This window comes from Tursiops truncatus, chromosome 6, assembly GCF_011762595.2.
Source record: "Tursiops truncatus isolate mTurTru1 chromosome 6, mTurTru1.mat.Y, whole genome shotgun sequence".
Taxonomy (NCBI): domain Eukaryota; kingdom Metazoa; phylum Chordata; class Mammalia; order Artiodactyla; family Delphinidae; genus Tursiops; species Tursiops truncatus.
The window spans coordinates 11,428,614-11,452,490 of NC_047039.1; the positions used below are offsets into that span (position 1 = coordinate 11,428,614).

General features: G+C 41.7%; 1 protein-coding gene across 19 annotated transcripts in view; it reads left to right on the top strand.

Moving 5' to 3' along the window:
• Nucleotides 1–23,877, top strand: part of CCDC25 (coiled-coil domain containing 25) — an 89,233-nt gene that overhangs the window by 20,466 nt on the left and 44,890 nt on the right. For 7 of the 19 annotated variants that reach the window (XR_012332374.1, XM_073805804.1, XM_033857606.2 and 4 more), the window contains 4 exons: nucleotides 1,054–1,129; nucleotides 5,145–5,248; nucleotides 5,451–5,653; nucleotides 14,871–14,916. Coding sequence is in view for 11 of the 19 variants with exons in the window: in XM_073805804.1 (XP_073661905.1) it covers nucleotides 1,054–1,129; nucleotides 5,145–5,248; nucleotides 5,451–5,653; nucleotides 14,871–14,916 (429 nt within the window). In the remaining 8 variants the exon portion in view is untranslated. The other 12 variants (XM_073805806.1, XM_073805805.1, XM_073805807.1 and 9 more) reach the window with 10 other exon arrangements.

Sequence of the window (23,877 nt, forward strand, 5' to 3'; positions counted from 1 at the left end):
ACCTAGCACTCAAAAAGCAGATATTCAAAAAGTGGTAGCTATTGTTTTGTTTTTTAATTATTTATTTGATTTATTTAGTATAGGGTCAGTCAGCTTCTGTGTATTTTAGATGCCCCTGAAGGCATCACTATCACTATATTAGAGCCTAGTGTAAAGGTTGATACTCATGATGATGACCTTGTGTTATCAAGATGGTAAATTCAGATTCCTCTGTTTAAGTGGTCAGGGAATCTCACAGGATGAGATGTGGCGTTAACGTAGTGACAAACTTAAATCACGTATTTTTTGGTGAAAATTTAGGTAATTGAGATTTCCATTTTGAAACATTTAAAATAAGGAAAAAAATAGAAACCTAATGGAATAAACTTAATTTATCTCAACTATTTAGGTAGATAAAACATTGCATTCCCAGACAGAAGTGCTTCAGTAATCCCATACCTAACAGCCAAGTGCTGAGTTGATTTCCACTAGCTCTTGCCTCAGATATTTTTATTCTTTTGGAATGGCTTTGCTTATTCAGCTTTGACTTTGATACAGTATCTGTAAAGAGAATGAAGCAGTATTTTTTCTCTTTTACGGTAGAAGGTTATATCTAACACACCAGGAGCTTGGTTCCTGACTAGTGCCGAGGGTAGATGACCTACCAGATCATGGAGACCCAAAACTATAAGATGTCTCTTGAGAGCAAGTTTGTAGGGACCTCAGCTAAGAAGACTTCCCATTGCCAAAAATAGGCACCATTTCTCCACAAGGTTTCTAAAAGTAAGAAAGAGAAGAGGGAAAAATTACTCAGACATAAATACAGTTAATATTTTAGTAATTTTCTTTCATACCCTGTTTTCTTCCCCACTTATTAAGTCAGGATTTTCCATATTACTGCCTTCTCTTAAACATTTCCACAATGGACTTCGTTTTTCAATGTTTTGAAATACAGTTGAAGAGCCTCTGCTTTTAATAAAATGGTGCCTAGTAAGGTAGCAAAGCCCTATAAAAGTGCTCCAGTATTGATCAGTGACAAGGTAGTGGACCATTTGGTTTATTCTTGTGTTTCAGGGGGAGAAAATAGAAGACATTCCAAAGGAAGTACTGATGGACTGTGCCCATCTTGTGAAGGCCAATAGCATTCAAGGTCAGTTTTCCTAGAGGTGTTTTCAGAATTAGCACCACTTTCTCTGTGTCTGAAATGGATTACATCTTAGAGAACATATTACTGACTTTAGCTTGAGTCAAGGGAATGACATGTAATATGCCTTTCCCCTGTTTTGTTCTTTAAGATGGCAGTTGCACTACCTGTCAGAGAACTGAAAGCCAACCTCCCAGCCCCTCTAATTTTCATGGCCCTATCTCAAGCCTTTTTTACCCTGTTTTCTTTACCTTGAATAGAAAATTGTCTAGGGCTTCCCTGGTGGCGCAGTGGTTAAGAACCGGCCTGCCAATGCAGGGGACACGGGTTTGAGCCCTGGTCTGGGAAGATCCCACATGCCGCAGAGCAACTAAGCCCGTGCGCCACAACTACTGAGACTGAGCTCTAGAGTCCACGTGCCACAACTACTGAAGCCCGTGCACCTAGAGCCCATGCTCCACAACAAGAGAAGCCACTACAGTGAGAAGCCCGCACACAGCAACAGACCCAATGCAACCAAAAATAAATAATAAATTAATTAATTAATTTAAAAAAAAGAAAATTGTCTAGACCTGCCTACCCCTAACGTTACTTGTAGAAAGACTTTTGGAAATTACATTGTGTTAATTGCCAAGCAAGAGATGTGTCTCATGGCTTTATTTGTAATGTTGGTTGATGTCTTTGTTTCCATTACTTTTTACTAGATTCTAGAACCCAAGTCTCCCAATTACTCTTTCCTACTTTTTCTTTCTTTCCTTCTCTCCTTCCATACTTTCTTCTCTCTGTAAATTGTGAAGGTGTCAAGTCCGTTGATCTTGTTATCTCCCAGAGAATCTTAAATAATATGTCTAGGGTGATGCATTAGAATCAGTATTTTTACAGTGCTCTCCAGGTGATTCTAATGTGCAAAGAGTGTTGAGACAATTGGCCTCCATGTTTTAAGTAGGACCTGCAGTATTGGCCTTGGTGCTGGTTTAGTTCTACTGTACAAGATTTAATTTGTCAAGTCAGTATAGGTCAAGAAGGACAATTAATGGAGTGGAGGAGGCAGTTATAAAGGGGAGCTGGGTGATGGTATTCTGCTAGAAATGAGCTAGTAGACTGGATTTTAGTTGTAGGACATGGACCTAGATAAGGTAGAGGTAAGTTTGGTTTGATATAAAATTGAGGGGTGATCCAGAGGGTTCGGAAAAAATATGGTTTGCATAGAAGATAAGCATGGGGCAGACCAGAGACGACGGCAGGTACCGGGAGCTGGTGATTATAGAAGAGCTGGGCAGTGTGCTCCCTCCCCCATCACTTAGGCTGCGTTTCCTGCATCTCACTCGGCAGATTTACTGAATCAGGTGCCTAGCCAAAGAAACTGGAAGTCTTGTCTTACAGAGCCATTCATTTTCAACTCCATAAATCATTAAATTGCAGTTAGTTTTAGGACATTGCATTTTTATGAGTAGAAGAAGAGCTCCTCAGATTTCCAGTTAAAATCTTTGGTTATGGAAAGAAAAATAATAAAAATTGAAACTACGTCATTATCCTCCTTCCTTGTGTGTTGCAACCTCTTTAATGTGTTTTCGTGCCCCTGGCTAGCAGATGTGAATTTATTAAAAGAGCTTTGGACTCTTGCTCTTATTCTTGGCCCGGCCTCTTTCTTCTTAATCCCTTTATAGTTTACTAGTTCTAAAGAAAACAGAAAAGAGGAAGAGTCATTGAATCACTGAATCACTCTTCTCTCCTCTTCAGCCTTCCACAGGGATAGCTCACTCATAAGGAGCTAAGCCCAAGCGTCTCACTCTCAGGAGTCAATAGCAGAGGATGCTGAGGAGTGAAGAAGATTGTCTTTGCTGTGAGATTTGCTAAGTACACTACATTTGCGTCACTGTGTTACTAAAATATTTCCCTCCCTGGTTGACCACCTTCAGCGCTGTTTGTCGTCATAGAATCTGGTCAGCCTCTTCTTTATTCATTTTATAATCTCTTGCCAGATTAAACTTTCTCAAAGCTTAGACACTGTCTGTGACACCCTTCACCTTGCCTCTACAGTTAAACCCAAACTTCCTAAGCTGGCATTTAAGCATCTCTGATCTGACCACAGACTTTGTTTCCCTTCATGTATTTCATACTCCAGCCAAAGCAGATATTTGCTGGTTTCCTGCTTTGTGCCTTTGCTTGTATTGTTCCCTCTGCCCTCAATGTTACACTCCTGCTCAGTCATCACATGTCTAGATTCGAGCTAAGGTTCAAGGGCTACACTGTAGTTATAGTAATAGTAATAACAGCTAGCATTGAATGTTAATTACATGCCTGGCACTGTGCCAAGAACATTACAAATTGCTCATTTATCAACTCTACTGAAGTAAGATATTACTTTCATTTTATAGATGAGGAAGCTGAATTTAAGAAATTAAGAATTAAGGAACTTAACCTCTCCCACGGAGCCTTTTCCTTCCTCCAGCTTTGAGTGACCACTGCCCTCTCTGAACTCCCTTAACTCTTTACCTGTATCTTTCCAATATCACTTGATAACTTCTAATTTTCATTGAAATTATTTATGTACTTATCTGCCTTCCTTTAACCTTCAAAGGCAGGATCCATCATCTGATCCGTGTTTGTATCTCCCACAGTGCCTTGCACATGGAGATTTTTTTTTTTTTTACTTAATTTTGAAAAAAATTTCAAGCCTACAGAAAAGTTGAAAGAAAATTTAGAATCAACAGTTTTTCCGTATTTGTTTGCCTTCTCCCTGTAATTCACGCAATGTTTTTTTAGCTGAACCATTTGAAAGAAAATCACAGGCGTCATGACCGTTCAGCATGTCCTAAGAAGTACATTGTCGTAAGCAACTGCATTACAGTGATCAAATTCAGGAAATTTAACATCGGTAGAATACTGTTATACAGAGTCCATATGTAAGTTTTGTCAGTTGTCCCACTACCGTCACTTTATAGCATTTTTTTTTTTTTTGATCCAGGATCATACGTTCTATTCACTTGTCATGTATCGCTGGTCTCCTTTAATCTGGACACTTCTTTGTCTTTCAAGACGTTGACACTTTTAGAGTGGAGACCGCTTTGGCTTGGTCTGATGCTTCCTGTTCAGTAGGACTACATTACGCATTTTGTGGCAGGAATACTATGTAAGTGAAGTCTTGTGCATTACAGTCAGGAGGCACATGCTGCCAGTTTGCCTCAGTTTTGGCGATGTTAACTGATCGCTTAGGTAAGGTCGTGTTCACCAGATTTCCCCAGTGTACATGGTCACTTAATAACCATTGAAATGTATTGCCATCTAATTTAGAAGGGCCTTAGAGAGCACTGGACCAGTGATTAAACTGTGATTCTCAGAGCCGCCTGGGAGGCTGTCAGGGGTGGAGGGGAAACACGAAGTGGGGGTGGTGAGGGGAGAGGAGGAGGGGTGAGCAGGATACCTGGCACCCCTTTCCTCCAGAGCATCTCTGCTTTGATTACTTTGTTATGTTTTCTTTGGTAAAAGAGGTTCCACAGCTAAAGAAACAAAAACCAAAAAGCTCTACTAAACTAGTCCAGTTTCCTCATGTTTCAGATGAGACGCCAGGAGCCATGGGGATTTTCCCAAAGCGACACAGCTGGTTTGTGGTAGTGCAGGGTAGAAGCCGGTGTCTTGAATCACTTTATCTTGCTGCTTACCCTTTGTTACATCAAGGGCTCCTTTGAGAATCTGAGGAAACCTGTTTGGTCCTTTTCTGTTTAAAAACACATACAATAAAATTTGCATTCAATTTTAGAGAGTCTCAAAGATCCCTGAAGCTGATCTCTTGACCCTGCTTTTCATCAGAATACTTTAGCTTGAATTGCTGGTCGGCTTTCCCATTTGCCTTTGTGGGTGGCTTCTTTTTTAAAAAAAAAGTATTTTGTGGTTTCAAACACTTGGTGGCTTGTTCATTCTCAGCCTTTTCCTTTGTTGGATTATGGTGACAATTGTGGGTGAGGGGATGCATTGCTCAGCGTCCTCCTCCCCACATGTTGAAGACAGTCTCTCTTGGCAGGCTGCAAGATGAACAACGTCAATGTGGTTTATACCCCGTGGTCTAACCTGAAGAAAACGGCCGACATGGATGTGGGACAGATAGGCTTTCACAGGCAGAAGGACGTAAGTGTGAACATCACCGGAGGTGGCAGTGCCCTGGCGCTGAGTGGGTGTCTGTCTCTGCTGTTGAGGACTCAGTGCGATGTCTCTTTCCTAAAGGGAATCAAGCTGGGTTACTAAGCTGCTGGAAAGCCCTGCGCTATTCTGGGGGGAAGAAAAAAAACATAAAGATTCAGTATTTTTTTTTCTCTCCATCTCCCTCAAGGTGAAAATTGTGACAGTAGAGAAGAAAGTGAATGAGATCCTGAACCGATTGGAAAAGACCAAAATGGAGCGGTTCCCAGACCTAGAGGCAGAGAAAGAATGCAGAGACCGCGAAGAGAGGAATGAGAAGAAAGCCCAGATTCAGGAAATGAAAAGGAAAGAAAAGGAAGAGATGAAAAAGAAGAAGGAGATGGACGAACTTAGGTATGTTGGAGTTAAGGTACTGACGTTGACCTTGGAGAGTCTGCACTGCTGATTTAATTAGGGGTTAACCCTTAAGAATGGTACAGTTGGCCCTGTGTATCCACGGATCCAGTCAAGCATGGTTCAAAAATGATTGGGGGTGGAAAAAATTCCAGAAAGTTCCAAAAAGCAACACTTGAATTTCCCTTGTGCTGGCAACTGTTGACATAGCATTTACCTTTATGACTATTTACACAGCATTTACAGTGTGTCAGATATTATAAGTAATCTACAGATGATTTAAAGTATATGGGAGGATGTATGTAGGTTATATGCAAATACTATGCCATTTTTATAAGGGACTTGAGCATCCGCAGGTTTTGGTATCTGAGGGGGGTCCTGGAATCAATCCCCCATGGATTCCGAGGGACAAGTGTATTCTGGTATTCTGGTAGATGAAGGGACATATAACGAGCTCCAAGCCTTAAATGAGTTAGAATAAGGCATTTATGCTAATGTGTTGGTCAAATGAATTGCCCTTTTATAGGGGCAGGATATGAGAGTGTACAAAATAAAATAACTAATTTTAATCTTAGTTTGGTTTGTAAACATCTTCAGGTAAAGAAGAGATACTATATTGAGTGTTTTACATTAGGTATGGTATTTGAATGAAAATGTCTCAGCTCTAAAGGCCAGTGTTAGTAACTCTTAAAAGCTGTTTTTAAAACCTCTCTTTTATAGATTTCGAAAGTTTAAAGTAATTAATGTGGAGAGGCCTGCTCCAAAACACAGCATTTTTAAACAATAAATAGTAGTTAAAACACATCTTGGATCCTGAAATTCTAGTGTATAAGGCCATGAAAATACTGATTGTATTAGTTTTCTATTGTTACTATAACAAATTACCACAAATTTAGTGGCTTAAAATGACATAGATTTATCATCTTACAGTTCTTCATGTTAGAAGTTCAAAATAGTTCTCACTGAGCTAGAATCAAGGTGTCTGCGGGGCTGTGTTTCTTTCTGGAGCTCTAAGAGAAAATCTGCTTACCTTCCAGCTCCTAGAGGCCACCCACACTCCTTGGCTTGTGACTCCTTCCTCTTCAAGGCCAGCAACAGTGCATCTCTCTGCCCCTTCATAGTCACGGCCCCCTCTCTGACCACAGCCTTCTCTGCTTCTAAGGACCAATGTGATGACGTTGGGCCCACCCAGATACTGCGTGATAATCTCCCCATCTAAGATCTTTTTTAATTTTAATTTTATTTTAAAATGATAAAATTTATTCAGTTTTGTAAATTGAACATCAAACCTCTTTTAAATTAAATTTAAATAAGTGAATTGGACACAAATGGAGAGAAATCACAGGAACTCTATTAACAGAAAGGGAATGAATTCTGGAATCTATTGGTTTTTAGAAAAATAGTGCTGAGTAGTAGCTGGACAGCATTCCGGGCACTTTCATTTCAGCATCTTCCCAGAAGTCCTTGCAAATGTCATTTATCTCAATGCTCTCAGGTTCACAAGAACTTCTAGAGCTGAACTACTTTTCTCTTCCTGCTTGTATTACACAATGAACCATTGTACTTTCATCATCTTACCTTATCCACTCTCTTTTTCCATTCCTCATTATTATTCACCAAGACAGGTTCCATGCCTTTTCAGAGTGCCAAGTTATCAGCTCCATTCTCACTGTGTCAAGCAGTCTTCATGACAATTTATAGTCTTCTCTTTATTACAACTCTAAATTTCCATAGGGTGAAGTCTAAAGAAGATACGTATGAGCTTTGTTTTTGTATAGTTTTATGTTTTTTTGGGGTTTTTTTAACATCTTTATTGGAGTATAATTGCTTTACAATAGTGTGTTAGTTTCTGCTTTATAACAAAGTGAATCAGCTATACATATACATATATCCCCATATCTCTTCCCTCTTGCGTCTCCCTCCCTCCCACCCTCCCTATCCCACCCCTTCCCATCTAAGATCTTTAATTAAAGTCCCTTCTGCCATGTGAGGTAACATATTCGCAGGTTCTGGAGATTAGGATGTAGACATTTGAGTAAGATCATTATTCTGCCTACTATACTGACTCTCTGTAGATGCATAGTACTATACCTGAAGGGGCCTCAGTTTTTCTTTGAGAAAGAAGGAAATTAATCCTGCCACTTCTAGTCACAGAATTCCTAGATTTTTTCCCACTATTTTCCATAGATTTCATTTGTGATAAGTATACCAAAAAAAAAAAAGTTATTGATTCCTTTGGGAAGGGTATAGGAGCAATATGAGCTGTCTTGCCCTGTCCTGACCTAGTTTCCTTGGAATACCCTGGATTATTAGAAAGATCATTGGGCCAGAGTGGAGGTTTTATGATCAAGCACTGGTATTTATTCGTTATCCATATGCACGCGTCCCTGTTGGGGGTTCTGCTAAAACAGGGTGAGTGACTGCATTTACAATACAATATTCAAATGGAGAACTCCGGAAGTGTTACCCCAAGTTATAAGCTGCCAGCATGAGACAGACTGATGCAGAGATTTAAACGTTCAATTTGACGTAGAATTGTGAGTCCATTTTGTGTTGTGAGTGAAAGACAAATTACCAATACCATTAGTTTTGAAAAATGTGTGGAATTTTGAGTGATACAGGATTTAGACTAGTTTATTCTTTTTGCTTTTAGTGCGGAGTGGAGAAAAAATTGAAAACATGCCGTTTTGTGCCTCTTAAAACTCTACCGTAATGTTGTTTAGAGACATAATATTATATGTTAGAAATATAATGTCACTTAATTTATTTACAACATTTTTTTTAGACTTGTAAGGTCTTTATATTTTTTTTAATATTTATTTATTTGGCTGCGTCGGATCTTAGTTGTGGCCCTCGGGATCTTTGTTGCAGCGTGTGGGCTCTTAGCTGTGGCATGCATGTGGGATCTAGTTCCCAGACCAGGGATCCAACCCAGGCCCCCTGCACTGGAAGTGCAGTGTCTTCCGCACTGGACCACCAGGGAAGTCCCTACTTATAACATTCAATAAGAAAGATTAGCTAACATTTTTGGACACTTGTCATCTGCCCAACACTGTATTGTGCTTTACTGCATTATCTCATTTAATCCTAACAGTAGCCATGTGAGGCAAATGTTTTGATCATCTGCCTTTTGTAGAAGAGGAAACAGACTGAGGAGCAGTTAAGTAACTCACTCAGAGGCACGTAGCTTGTCTCGGTCTGATTCTCAAGCTCACACACACTGTTACCACTCTCTTCTGCCCTCTGTTCAGTCCATTCCGCAGCTTCTGTGAAACTCCAGCAAAAAGCTCTAAGCTTCGGACTTGTTCTATAACCTGTTTTTATACACTTGCAGTGCTAGCATCATTTTAATTTCTGTCTTTGACTCTTCCACCCGAGAGATCAAAGGCTATGCCTACAAAATCTTCTCATTCTGAAGTCTTTCACTTGCCTTTCTGACAAGGAAAATACCATTAAATTTCACCAACAGTTGATTCTTTTGTTTGGACCATCTGGTAAGGAATGTCCAATTTAGTTGCTGTGATAGCTGAAGAAAATTGACTTCTGAGTCTTCAGGGGATTCTACAGACAAACTGAGAAGATAGTCTCATCCTGGACAGTATCCCCAGTGCTTCCAGATGATTTCAGGGAAGAAATCCTTAACAGCCTCACACCCAGAAGATATCCAACTTCTTTCCAATTCTAAAGCCATTATTTAGACTCTAGACTCCTTTTTTCAACTTTCTGAACAGGAATGGCAGTAAGCTTTTCATTTCTAATTTCTACCAGGAGAAAAAAAATGGATGGAATTGTCATTGTATAGTCCAGGTTCTCTGAACTCTAGTCAGGAGTATATCCATTAGCCTCAGGATCAGAACAGAACAAAGCCCACAACACAGAAGGCACCAACTTCCTTCTCAGATGAAACGAGCAGCAGCCCCTGGAGACAGAACTCCATCTTGTTCTTGCAAATGAGTACTTTACCCTTGTCCTCGGTGTGCAGAAATTCCAGTGATCTGATAATGTAGATAGGTCTACATAAAGATCATCCTTTTAGGTAGTTTTTTGAAGAAATATTTAGATTGTTTGGGAGGATGCCAAAGTGTGGAGGCTAAATGATAGCAGTATATTAACATCTTCTATTAACCATTTTATTCATTCACACAATAATGAAAAGTTCCCCTTATTTAGGCTTCACATATTAATTCTCACTTACCCATCTTGTTCGTTAGCTCTTTAGACAGCTTTTTAGCTCACACTTGCCCTGTCAGCCTAGTATCTCGTGGGATTTTAGTTTAGAGAATCTTTGTATAGGGTTAGGTGTAGGGAGGAAGCCTCACATGGCATGTTCTTTCCGTACCTGCTACACTGTAAGCCATACATAGAGTAAGAGGATGTAGCAAAAGAGAGTCTACATAGGTTTTGACAGTAGTCAGAGCCTTAGAAGTGACCTTGCCTGGAAAGTTAGAGAAGCAGAACAGCTTCTACTCAGTTTCCATGTAGTTTTTGGAGAGGTCCTTCAGGCAGGTACCTGTGAGTCTCCCAGGGGACACCACAGATTCTGTGGAAGAGTGTCCGTGGCTCCCTCCAATGTGTCGTAGTCAGTTTCATCTCAGTAGTTGGATTCATGGTTACAGACTGCTTACCTGCTGTGTTTATTTATTTTTTTTTAATACATCTTTATTGGAGTAAAATTGCTTCACAATGCTGGGCTGGTTTCTGTTGTACAACAAAGTGAGTCAGCTATATGTGTACATATATCCCCATATCCCCTCCCTCTTGCGCCTCACTCCCACCCTCCCTATCCCACCCCTCTTAAGTCGTTGCAAAGCACCAAGCTGATCTCCCTGTGCTATGCATCTGCTTCCCACTAGCTATCTGTTTTACATTTGGTAGTGTATATATGTCCATGCCACTCTCTCACTTTGTCCCAGCTTCCCCTTCCCCCCTGCCCCCTGCCCCCATATCCTCAAGTCCATTCTCTACGTCTGCATCTTTATTCCTGCCCTGCCACTAGGTTCATCAGTACCATTTTTTTTTAATATTCCGTATATATGTGCTAGCATACGGTATTTGTTTTTCTTTTTCTGACTTAATTCACTCTATATGACCGACTCTGGGCCCGTCCACCTCACTACAAATAACTCAGTTTCGTTTCTTTTTATGGCTGAGTAATATTCCATTGTATATATGTGCCACATCTTCTTTATCCATTCATCTGTTGATGGACACTTAGGTTGCTTCCATGTCCTGGCTATTGTAAATAGTGCTGCAGTGAACATTGTGGTACATGTCTCTTTTCAGATTATGCTTTTCTCAGGGTATAATCTTGTGTTCACTTACTTGGCTTTTGTCATACTGTAACAAACATCTATTAACATCAAAATGAAGCTCACCATCTGAACATTGAAACCGGAAGAAACAAGCAAGTCAATACCAGATCAGAAAAGACCAAGGGTGGGGCCTGAGTTTACCTGAGATGGGGATATTTAAATTTGGGAGTCTCAGAGATCAGAATTGGAACCTGAGGTTCAGGTGATTGAAGTCAGGAAAGTACAAGACCCAGGTAAGATGGCAAGTCACAGGTAAGCATGTCGTCAGTCTGAGAATTGGCATGAACTTGATTTGGGGGCAGAGATTACTTTAGCAAGGAGGTTAACGTGTGAAAGTTTATAGCTGATCAGTGGCAAAGCAGGAATTCAAACTCAAGTCTGTAATTCTGAAGTCCACACTTCTACTGTAGCTTGCTGCCTGTGAGGCAAAGAATGCCCAGGTTGGCAAGACCTGAGTCAAGGTGATTCAAAGGCAAATAAAAGAATGAAAAATTAGGTACATTGGAGAGTGACTTAAAAGGTTTTGTTTAGTCCAGAATTTCATGCTGTAAGTGCTAAGGAACGACTGTAGGTTTCCTGGGATATTAGGAAGGAGAAAACTTGTCGGAAGGGTTTATTGGCGACGTGTCAAGGAGGTAATGGTGAGACCAGTGATCGAAAGGATGGTATGGTCAGGTGTAGAAGTGGCTGCTTTCACTGTACCTCCTGTTGTTTCTCTCTCACACACTACTGCTGCTGCCTTCCATAAATAATGCTGTGTTGTGCCACAGGTCTTTGTTTTAATCATAAGCTCCCTCAAAGCAGCACTTCTGCATTCCTGTATCTCCTTGAATGCGACCCTGTGCTTTGCACATGCAGTGAGTGACTCGTCAGTACATTACAGGTGAATGAGTAACTGAAATTAGCTTCCCTTGGTACAGTGATGCTTGAGCTAAGATCCAAACTATTTTGCTAGTTAAAAGGGCAGGGGCAGTGGAAAGAGTACCGGAAGCAGAAGGAACCGTGTGTGCAAAGACCACATCACAGGACTAAAAGCCGACCCAAACGTCTGGAGCAGAGGGAGCCCAGGGATCAAGGGCTAGTCCAGCAGGGCCTTGTTGGTCATGTTTGTCTTCAGGCTGAGGGTTTTATGAGGTCACTGGAGAGTGTTAAGTCAGGGGTAGTGTGATGAGGTTTGTGTTTTGGAAAGGTCATGTGACTGACCTGATTGGAAAGGGTGCCAGGTAGGGGAGTGGCTAGGCCAGTAGCTGTCCACATGACAGAGTTAGTCGCTTGGGCTGTGGTGGTGATGTGGAGGCAGAGAGAACTGGACCAATGAGAAATAGTTTTCAAAACTGGACGAGGATTTGAAAATAGATTGGATTCAGAGGAGGGGCAGGGAAAAGAATGACTGCGGGGATTCTGGCTTGTGAAATGGAATGGATAGTGGTGCTATTCTTTGAGCTAGGAAATGCTGGAAAGGAACCAAACTGTTTTTGGTTGGAGGGAAGACCATGAGTTGGGTATGGACATAGGAATCTGAAAGTGTCTTTGAGGCATCCCCCGAAAAAGTCAGGCAGGCAGTTGGATTAATGGGTTGGAGCGCAGAGGAGGTATGTGGCCTAAAGAAGGGTAATTTGTGTGTTGCTTTCATACGAGTGGAAATTCGGACCCTGTGGTTCCTGAACCTGGCTCGTAGATGCCCACAGCTGGGCGCTTGAAGATATTTTAATCTTCACAGGTGATTTTAAAATAAAGTTGGAAGTGAGGTTCTCTGCTCTTAACTACTTTTTTATCAACATGGCTTTCTCTTTCTGCTCATGCAACTTATTGATCTTATCTGTCCATTTATATCTTATTGATATCACTGACTCTTACAAGCATCATTACTATCTCTCTCTGGGTGTCTCCCAGCTCATTGTCTCTGTCCGTGACAAGTCTCCTTCCCTCCGGTCCTCAGTTTCCAGTTTCTACAGTTCATATTTACTTGGTTGTCCCACCATCACTTCAAGTGTGACATTGTCCTAAACCAAGAACATCTTCTTTGCAACATTTTCCCATTTCTCTCAGTTGTAACATTATTTCCTTCAGATCACTCATGCTAGAAACCTTGGTGTCATCTTTGATTCCTCTCAGATTTATCCCTTCTTACCGGCACAGCTGTTAACCCCTTGCGTTCATGCCCTCAAGGTGGGATATTGTGGTGGACTGGAGCACGATGGCCTGACTATAAACTTGGGAGTCAGATCTGGGTTCAAAACCTCCCTCCCCACTTGTTCGCTGTGACACCTTGGACAGCTTCCGTAACTCCTGCGTGTACAGTGGGCCTGCTGCTATCCCTTGCCTTAGGAGGTGGTTGTGGGGATGAGCAGTAATTTATGAAGCACGTAATACAGGTCCTAGCAAGTAAAGGGTCCTTGGTAAATGGTAAGTACAGTTGTCATTAACTGGTCTCCTTGCCTTAATTGCCCTTCTCCCTCTCTTGTCTCTGCTACAGATTATGTTTTTAAATTTATTTTTTAAAAATATATTTGTTTGGTTGCACTGGGTCTTAGTTGTGGCAGGCAGACTACTTAGTTGTGGTAGGTGGGCTCCTTAGTTGTGGCACATGGGCTCCTTAGTTGCGGCTCACAGGCTCCTTGGTTGTGGCTCTCCGGCTCCTTAGTTGTGGCTTGCAGGCTCCTCAGTGGTAGCTCGCCGGCTCCTTAGTTGTGGCATGCAAACTCTTAGCTGCAGCATGCATGTGGGATCTAGTTCCTTAACTAGGGGTCGAACCCAGGCCCCCTTCCTTGGGAGCACGGAGTCTTTTTTTTTTTTTTTCCCTGACACACGGGCCTCTCACCGCTGTGGCCTCTCCGTTGCGGAGCACAGGCTCAGCGGCCATGGCTTACGGGCCCAGCCGCTCCGCGGCATGCGGAATCCTCCCGGACCGGGGCACGAACCCGCGTCCCCCGCATCGCCAGGCAGACCCTCAACTGCTGCGCCACCAGGGAAGTCCCAAGGGAGCACGGAGTCTTAACCACTGCACCACCAGGGAAGTCCCCGGATTACACTTTTTAAAACACTGGTATTATGTGGTCTTACTTTCCTTTGTCTCTTTATGCATTTTTACTAGAACTTTTTATGTAGCCACTACTGAATAGGTCTTATTTCCTTTCCTGATAAGCTTTTTGGGGTTAGGCTTTGTCTTATTCATCATTTTCTCGTTTCTTCCCATTCCATTTTCTCCCCAGGCTTAGCGCAGGGTCTTATACATCATGGATATTTAATAAATACTTGTCGAATCTCATCTGTCTACTCAATCGTGTACTGTGGCTTCCTGCTGATCGCACTGCTTTGACTCACATAGTTAGGACAAGGTAACAGCCCCACACATCCGGCCTGATTTCCCGCTACTTGGCTTTCAGACTCCACTTGAGTTGGTTTGAAATGTCATTGTAAGTACCATCTCTTTGCCTTTGCTCATGCCGATCTCTGCATCTGCCCTCCTCAGTCATCCTCCCTACTTGTCAGGCTCAGTTTGGGTTACACGTCATCTGAGAAGAGTACCCCGACAGCCCTTTCCACACTAATGTGTTTCTTCTTTTGAATTCCTGTAGATCTATAGTCTGGACAGTGTACTTCAGGTCTGAATCATGTCTGCTCTTGGCTATAGATGAAGTTCCTCATCTGAATAATGCCACCACCTCACCGTTATTGTGGAAGTGACATGATATGAGTGAGCAAGCGTGTTTGTAAACTATAAAGTGTAGTGCACATGTTATTTATTGTCATAGATATTTATCCTTTATATGTTGCAATCTCCTTGAGCTCAGCAGGGATTATATTTTCTTCGAAAGGCCCTCAGCATTGCTAGATACCTGGTAAAGGTTCATGAGATACTTACTTGGCAGCCAAATAACCTTTAAATGTGTTTTTTCTTCTAGGAGCTATTCATCACTAATGAAAGTTGAGAATATGTCTTCAAATCAGGTATGTTCAAGTTCTTTGCTCTAATGTTGTGCCTTGAAATAATTCACTAAGTTTTTAATGACCGAGTTTCTGGCCGGTGTTGGTTCACATGTTGCAGATGGCTTGACGTGGTTTGGCAACAGTCATACACTCAGGTGGATTCTATTAGACATTGACCGCCCCCCCCTTCCCTGTGGACTTTGCCTTGTGTTTGTTTTTAAGTAGGTCACCTCGTGGAAAGAGATTGTTACACCTTGTCTGTTGTGAAGTGCAGGTCTGTTAGTATTTATAGGACTTTCCCATTCCCCATTCCCCTCTTTTCTAGTTGCAGGCATGCAAAAGTGCCTTTATCTATTACTGTTCTATGTTAATGTGACCGTAGATTCTATATTGTAATTGAGCGAGGACAAAATTATCACCTTCAGTTAAATGAAACAAAAGATCTTATTTGTAGTCTAAACAGCAGTATTGGTTGTCTTCATGTTCCTCAGGACCTACGATAAAGGGAAATGGTGATCCACGTGTCTTTCCCAAAATTTATTTTGAAGTGTCTAGAGATAGTACAATTTAGCTATTATTGAACAGTCTTTGCGGAAAATTGAAATTAGGTGGATATATTTGCTATGTTGAATGTTTATAGTATAATGTATGATGCTTTAGATCTGTGTTGTCCAGTGCACTGGGCACTCATTGCATGTGGCTATTTAAATTACATTTAATTTGATTTAATTTAAAAATTCAGTTTCTCAGTCACACTAGCCATGTGTGGCTAGTGGCTATGATATTCGACAGTATAGAAATAGAACATTTCCGTCACAGCAAAAAATACTGTTAAACAGAACTGCTCTAGATGCTTGGAAATAACAGAATTTAAGGTCCCTTAAGGGTTACCTAGCCAAACCCCATATTCAGTGCATGAATTATAATTGTTAATAGGATTTTACACCTTGTTCATAGCTATATATCCTTCTAAAAATGGATAAGAACAATATGTTTATTCCTGTCTCTTTGAAAAACTAAATTTATGAGTCTCCTTTATGAGTCAGAGATGTATCTTCATAATTTATTCCTGAAAAATTCCAGAGTAGCATTATGTAATTAAATAGAACCTTGAATTTGAAGTTTAGACACTTAAACTGTCATTTACTAATTGGATAAGACTAATAAAGTTACTTAACCTCTCAGAAGGAGTATTCATCAGCAATAAAAGGAGACATATTACTTCCTGAGGCTGTTCTGAAATTTAAACAAGGTCACGTGTGTGAAAGTTCTTCTTTGACTTAGACAATATAAACGGTCATTACTATTTCTTATCCTTGTAGTCCTTAGTTGTTATTTACACACAGAGTATCAGTATCAGAAGATGAGACGTATTTAATCCCTTCTGGAAACTATTCTTAGAAAACAGTTTAACAGTTGAGCAGAAGTCTTTAACATAACCCAAATCTAATGTCTTTGTTGTGATTGTTGTTGCTATTGAAGTTTCCTGTTATTTAGAGACAACTTTTCAGCAGAAATCTGGCACGTATATTATGTTATGACCTTAGGCATTTTCATCATGGATTTTCAAAGTTTGAATGTTGTTTTGGAATTAAGAAATAAACACACACACACACATGCGCGCGTGTGCGCACGCAAATATACATATGTATACAAACACCACCATAATATAGCTACGGATGTTAAAAGTTCCAGAATTAGGAAGTCAGATTTGTAGACCAAAGGATTATTAACCCTTCTGCCTTTCCTCTCTCCCCCATTGCTGCTACCTCTGTTCCTGAGGCCCAGGTTGGAATCGGGTTCAAATTTCTGAGAAGTTTTGCATTGGGTGTTTCCATTCTCTCTCTCTCTCTCAGTGGTAGGACTCACACAGCTTTTCCCCATACTTCAAAAGGATGGGCTTTCATTCTCTTTGTAACTGTCTTCTGTTAAGGGGACGCAGACCTTTTTTTGATCCACTTTGGCCTCATGATCAGTTGATTTTCAGTCAAAGGCTGGTGTTTACATAAGATATGACTTAATTTTTAATTTAGCTTATATAAGTTCATCAGGAAAAATATTAGTCTTCCACTCTGAGGTTGGTTTTAATTTTGAGTTTTTGCTCTCCTATGTAGAATAATTCTCTTCAATCTATAATTTCTTTCTAATCTTTCTAAATTAGGCATCAGGAACCATCAGCAGTTACTTTTGACATTTTATTTGCATATCACTTTTTAAGTGGATGACAAGAAACCTATTTTGCTACGCTGAAAAACATATTGACTCTTAAAGGGAATCTAAAATACAAAAATTGTCCAAATCAAGTCTTGGATCGCAGCTATATATTTAAACGTTACTTTAATCCCAAACACAGATCCCCAGACACATGGCAACTCTGCAGATCTAACCCACAGCCTTTATAGGGAGTAATTTACTTGGATTGGCCCCAAGCCACATTATCTTAGTGAGTTTTGGGGACACAAACATCCTCAGTGTTTGGCATCTAAAGCTGACCTTCAAAGTTGCAGGCTGACTCTTTCAACATCCCTAATGCTGTTATTTCAGTTTAGAACTTTCAGGCAGTCAGAGTTCTGGTGCGTGGATAGACTACAAACATTAGTTTTCTTTTTGTACAATTATCCAAGGCATTTTTACTGTGGCCTCAGTTCGTTGTGCTAATTGAAGAGAAGCACAGAGAAGCCTGCTGAATGAAACTAGAGATCAAACCAGACTTCACAGAAATCACTGTTTTCCACCTGTTCCTCCTATTTCCCTGCCCATCTTTAATACGAGTTATTAAGGAGAAAAGCATATAGCATACCTATAAGCGTAAGTCCTCTCCCTCTCTAACAAGTGAGGTATAAAGCAGCGGGAAAGAGAGAGAAGTCAAAACAGTGTTGTGTTCAAGTTATGACATTTTCAAGCAAATGTCCCGGAAGTCACATTATTAGTGAATGTTGGCATCCAGAGCAGTTTTCTTAGCGTGTGCAGTAGCCCAGAAAGGAGTTTGGGGCTCTACTTTTGTACTTGATCTTCAGGACTTGTTTACACTATATACCACCATCATGTAAGATGTTTTTCATCAAAAGCTTGGCAAGCCAGCTAACTTGATACCTAGCCTGTAGTTTCCTGCTGACTTTTTTCAGTTAAAAAAAAAAAAAAAAAGGGCTTCCCTGGTAGCGCAGTGGTTGAGAGTCCGCCTGTCGATGCAGGGGACACGGGTTCGTGCCCCGGTCCGGGAAGATCCCACGTGCCGCGGAGTAGCTGGGCCCGTGAGCCATAGCCGCTGAGCCTGCGCGTCCGGAGCCTGTGCTCCGCAACGGGAGAGGCCACAACAGTGAGAGGCCTGCGTACCGCAAAAAAAAAAGAAAAGAAGCCATCTTGTGAAATAACAGATACGTGATAACCCTGAGGCTCAAAGTAATGGAATTTAGGTCAAAAATATTTTTGCATATTTGCAGCTTTGTTGGCATTAAAACATTGAGGCAGTATTTGTTTGGTTTCATTTTATGGTATATTTGTTGAAGGAAGAGTTACGTTTCCTTTCGGTCACTCTTGTTACATCTTATACTAAGTCATTGGGCCTTACTTCTTAATTTGGGAATCATTGGTCTCTTATTGCTGGGCAATCCAGGCCATGTAATGACACCTTAGAGAATATAGCTGCTAATGTAGCTATTCTAAACAACTAGCAGTTAAAGATAGAGAAGAAATGAGTGAATATAATTATTTTACTTTTTACTCTGAATTCTGCAGTTCGGCATAAGGAGGCTTGTTACCTAATACTAATTGTAAATTTTTTTAATCAAGTTATTTATTTCGAAGGCTTTTATGGTTTCACTGTTTTGTTTCCTACAGGACGGCAATGATTCAGATGAATTCATGTGAATGGAGAAAAGGACCTTTTAAAGATGTGAGTTTAGGGACAGTTGCAGAAGTTTTGATTTCATCTGTGTTCTGAGTCATAAACAACAACCAACCAAAATAATATTCTACAAATATTACCAACTTCGGAGTTAAAAAAAATTGTTCCCTTTTCTGCTTTCAGAAAAGGAGCATACACACACACACACACACACACGTACACAATATAGTTGGACTTGAAGACAGCATATAACTTTAGGAAGGTGAAAATATTTTTGCCAGAGCATGTCCTGGTACCTCATGAAGGTTGGCTGCCCTTGTTCTTGGAATGTTCCCCTCACCCCCGATTTCCTGATTAGAAAAAAAAAAAGCATGGGTTTTGAAGGTGATAGTGATGTTTTCAGAAGGTTGCTGGCTTCAATGGTCACGTCCCATTGTGCCCTGTGAGTCTGTTAGCAGAGCTGCCCTCAGCTCGTCCAAGCTTCCACGTGCTACATCCTTCCTTTTCCCATTGAGAGCCTCCATCCAGGTACCATCAGGCTTAAATAAATAGTTGGTGTTAATCAAGGTTGGGCCTTTTGGCGATTTTTACCTGAGCACCGAGTAACCCCAGCTGCGTATATTAAACTTCAGGCTCCAGAGGCATTTCTCAGCAGTGAGGGGAGAAATAGGAAGGGATGCTCTGTGGATCATTTTGAAGATGTAGGTTACCTGATTTTTGTCTTGGGATGTAGCATAAAGCACAAGTCTACTTGGCAGTTATGGTTTTAGAAAGAATTAAGCATTTCACTAGCCAGCCAAGTAGTTTATTTACCTTGAAATAATATTTATTTTGAGTTAGAGCCCCAGAGTGCAGATTTCTCAATTGTAGACTCAGTAACTTAATATGTAGCCGTCCTACCCATCCGCACCACCTGCCCTCCAGGATGATTCTGAATAGAAGATACATTTTTATTACAGCCTGCAAGGCAACCCGTGTGGCAAGAGATAGGACAAGACAATGAAAGGGGAGGGCACAAAGCCTGCAGGTCAGAAGGCATGCAGACGCACATTCTAACCACACGCAGAGTCTGCAGCTGTATTCTAACCCAGCAAAAATACCTCCTCCAGCAGATATTCCACCTGTGACAGCACTTTGGAGTGGCGGGTAAAACCACAAGACTTCAGGGTTTCTGTTTATCCCAAGCTGGTGTATGGGGTTGAACTGGAAGATTTCCTGAGACATAACTCGGCCAAATTGTGAGAAGGGGTGTGGGAGATGACTCCAGAAATTTGTGATTGTGTGTGTATATATGTCCAGTCATATTCAGCCTGGAGTTCTATGAGTTGGAAATGTAATAATAAAGACTCGTTTTTTTATTTGGGAGGATACTGATATATAAATTCTTAGCTTGTTATTTCCTTCCCCAAACTAGTTTTGAGGGTGATCGGGCTGTGAAAACCTCATCTATTATATAGGCTTAAACTGGTAGGTTCTACGGGGTAATCTTCCTGCCTCACTGATAAATGTGTCTCTCCCCCAGATGCCCACTGGGTCAGAGTGGATGACCTTTCTCAGACACACTCTGGATTGAGTGTAAATTAGTAACTGTGCTTCTTTAATTAGGTGGCCCTCCTGCCTGGTTACTGTAGGCAAACTGCTGCAAATGTCTAGAATGGGGAGACTTTGCTTCTAACATCGCCGCTGTCACCTCAGCTCTCTCTGCTGCTTAAGAAGGACTCCTCTCTACCGCACATGATAACATATACGGGGAGAGCTTTTGAAGAATACATCTGTTTTTACTCTAGTGTGAGAGATCCTGGGGTCCACGTCGTACACATGTCCTAACTCTCAGCTGACACTGGTTTCAAATGTCAAGGTCTCTCTTCTGAATCCCTGGCGCTCAAACCTTTCTAGCTGCTCTGTGGTGGTCTCCTCCCACCTCTGTGCGGTGGGTAGCTTTCTTTCCCCAGCTCCCGTGGTCCCAGAGGAAGCTTCGTCCTTTTCTTTTGAGGACATTGGTTCAGTGCCAACCGGTCAAACTTGGCACTGAAGTCATCTCACTTCTTGCTATTGGCATGTTTCCTCAACTTCCTGTAGGAAAATTCCAAATTGTTGGCAATTTTATGAGCTGTGTCCTTGATCAAATCATGCATAGAGAGGATTTCTCTTTCCAGCTCTGCCTTCAGTTTCCCTACTCTGATCTGCGTGCAGGTGAGGTTCACATTATCATTTAATTTACTTCACAAACTCTGTTGTATTCCTGTAGCTTGAGAATTTATTTCTTATCCACCTTTGTTGACCTAGGGTCATGATCTTTGGGCAAGGGGAAGTTTGTCACAGAGCTTGTGGTGGAACAGACTAGGATGTTTACCAAAATATAGGAGGTTTTGACCTTAGCAAAGTAGGCACTAAGCTGTAGTTGAATCCCTTCAGTATCTCTTTGTTGTGCTGGGTTTTTTGTTTTTTGGGTTTTTTTTTTTTGCGGTATGCGGCCCTCTCACTGTTGTGGCCTCTCCCGTTGCGGAGCACAGGCTCCGGACGCGCAGGCTCAGCGGCCATGGCTCACGGGCCCAGCTGCTCCGTGGCATGTGGGATCTTCCCGGACCAGGGCACGAACCCGTGTCCCCTGCATCGGCAGGCGGACTCTCAACCACTGCGCCACCGGGGAAGCCCTGTTGTGCTGTTTTTAACACTTTCTGAAGCCCAGATTTTGGTGAACCTTTTAACTCTTCAGTGCCAATGGTTTCCCCCACTTGGGAAGGAAGGTAAGAGCCACACATACAGCAAGATTAGAGAAGGAGAGTTCAGCTCTAGCCTCTCGTTTAGGAGCAAAGCTCCTCTTCCCACATTTGCGTCCGTCAGAGACGGGAAACTCTCGTCTTCCAAGCTGGAACAGGTTATGGGAAAAACTGAGCAGGATGGAGAAATGGAACACTTTCCAGTTTTTCCCGAGCTGTGGTATTGAAGCCGCTTTTCTCTGATTTGAAGTACAGCATTGTGAATAATAAATCCCATACTCAGAATGATCATAGTAAAGCTGAGTGGGCAACCTTTGGATTTTAAAGTAGACTGTGAAAATATCCAGCTGTACTCAAAAGTATAAAATCAGAAACTTAAATTCCAAGCTAAATGTCCATCTTGACCCATCTAACTCCAGCAAGTGTGTGACAGCTGGGAAATGAGGACAGCACGGCGGGTGCTTCAGCAGGCTCACGTTCAAGTTGGGCTTCGTGAGAGCTCTTCTCTGCCAAGTGCACATGGGCCCAGCACAGGGCAAGAGACTCGTGTGCGTTATATCATTTCACAAACGACATGCATGATGCCACCCACGTTTTCATCATGTTCTGGATGAATGATATGTAAACTAGAATATAAGCTGATAGTTTGAGAAGAACCAAGTGTGTGGGGGGGATTTCACTTTTACTTTTCTCCTGCATGATGCAGTCTCACTGATGGGATGTGTAATTATTTTAGGCATGTAGGAAGAAGGAGGTTCTCGGCTACCTGAGATGATGCCCTTTGAGCAGTCAGTTTTGCCCTTTAGCAGGAAGAAGAGAGCAAATTACAGTAAAGGGAAGATGGCCCAAGAATTCCAGGAAGAGAACTGAAGAACTCAGAGCCTGAGGGCCGTGATCTTTGAGCCCTAGAATTTGAAGTCTATGACTCATTCCCCACCCCCCTAGAGTTCCTAGGGGTCTGCCTGAGACCCTGACCCTGGAATGAGGTGCAAAACATGTAGACTTGCTGGAATGCTATCACTGATGAATGTCGTATCTCTGGGCCAGCGTTCTGTTTATAGAGTCACCCCTTCTGTGACAGTGCCTATTCTAATGTTACCCAGTATGTTGGCAGGAGGTATCAGGATAGAAGGAGCCACAGAAACAGTCAGGCTTTGCTCCCAGCTATAAAAAGCATGTTTGACTTCTTAAATGTTTATTAGAGGATGCTGGGTTCTGTTTGTCACTAGTCAAGGCAATACCTGCGCCCTTTTGGTTTTAACTGCCTTAGCTACTAGAATCCTGGGGTTTAAGGTTTTGAGTAAAGCAACCTATCTGGGGAATGTAGGTTGAAACCAGACTTTTCATATAGAAAAATGTAGAGATCCGTGTATATTCTTGGTGGACTCAGGAGTCCACTGAAAATACAAATAGCTATCTAACGCCACGTGTTAACCATGGCTTACCATTAGAATATACATACCTCCATTTTCTCATAACTGATTGCTTTGTTTTGTCTTGCGGATTTCATGGTGTCAATTACTGGAGGAACTCCAAGCTCTCCACCTCAGTGGTTATGACTGCAGTTCTGTACTGTGCCAGATGAAATAAGAAACAGGTCTCTGTGTTGGCACGCGCCAGTGGGCTCTGACTAGGCGTTTTCTGCTTTTGTTGACAGCCAAGGAACAGAGGCCAGGGGAAGTGAACGCTCACCCTAGAATCCCATGTAGCTTTTGCTAGTACCCAACCCTGGTGAGTGGGTGTCAGTGTTTAAGGCTAAAAAAAAAAAAAGGAATTCTCCAAAGTCAGTATTGTTTTTCAATCCCACATCAACCCCATCCTGTAACCACTGCATTAAAAATATAAGATGAGTGGCCTGACGTTTCACATCCTGCCTAGGTGAAGGCTTGGCTGCCTGCGTTCTTGCTGGCATTTTGGTTTCTGCCTCAGCACTTTGCCTTGTAGAGAGAAGGTCAACATTTGCTTATGATTTCTGGGATATGCTTATGAGAATGGGATTTTCCAGGTGTTGAGGGCTGTTCTGTGGAACTTGAACCGTTTTAGCTCTTAGTCAGATTCAGGGTCAACAGGTTAAATTTGCAGACTGAGAAATGTCAAGAGAAAAATACAGTTCGAGCAATGGCCTTTTATCTGTCTCAGCCTTGCCAGAATTATCTTCAGTTGTGGAGCCCCTCGCTTCGTTATATTAATCCCTTCAAAACTCTGAAATTTTTGTTCTTTGGTTAACGTACTCTGCACCCAGTGAGGCTTACATAACTTATTTCCAAACTAGAATTGCTTTAAGAAGAGTCTTAGGAAAAGGATGGAAGGTCTGAAATAGTCAAGGCTTAAATTTAGTCACAGGAAAAGCTGTACTAGTGCCTACGGTTGGAAAATGTTTCCTTTTTCAATAAGAGGGAGGGGGCAACCCGTGTTCCT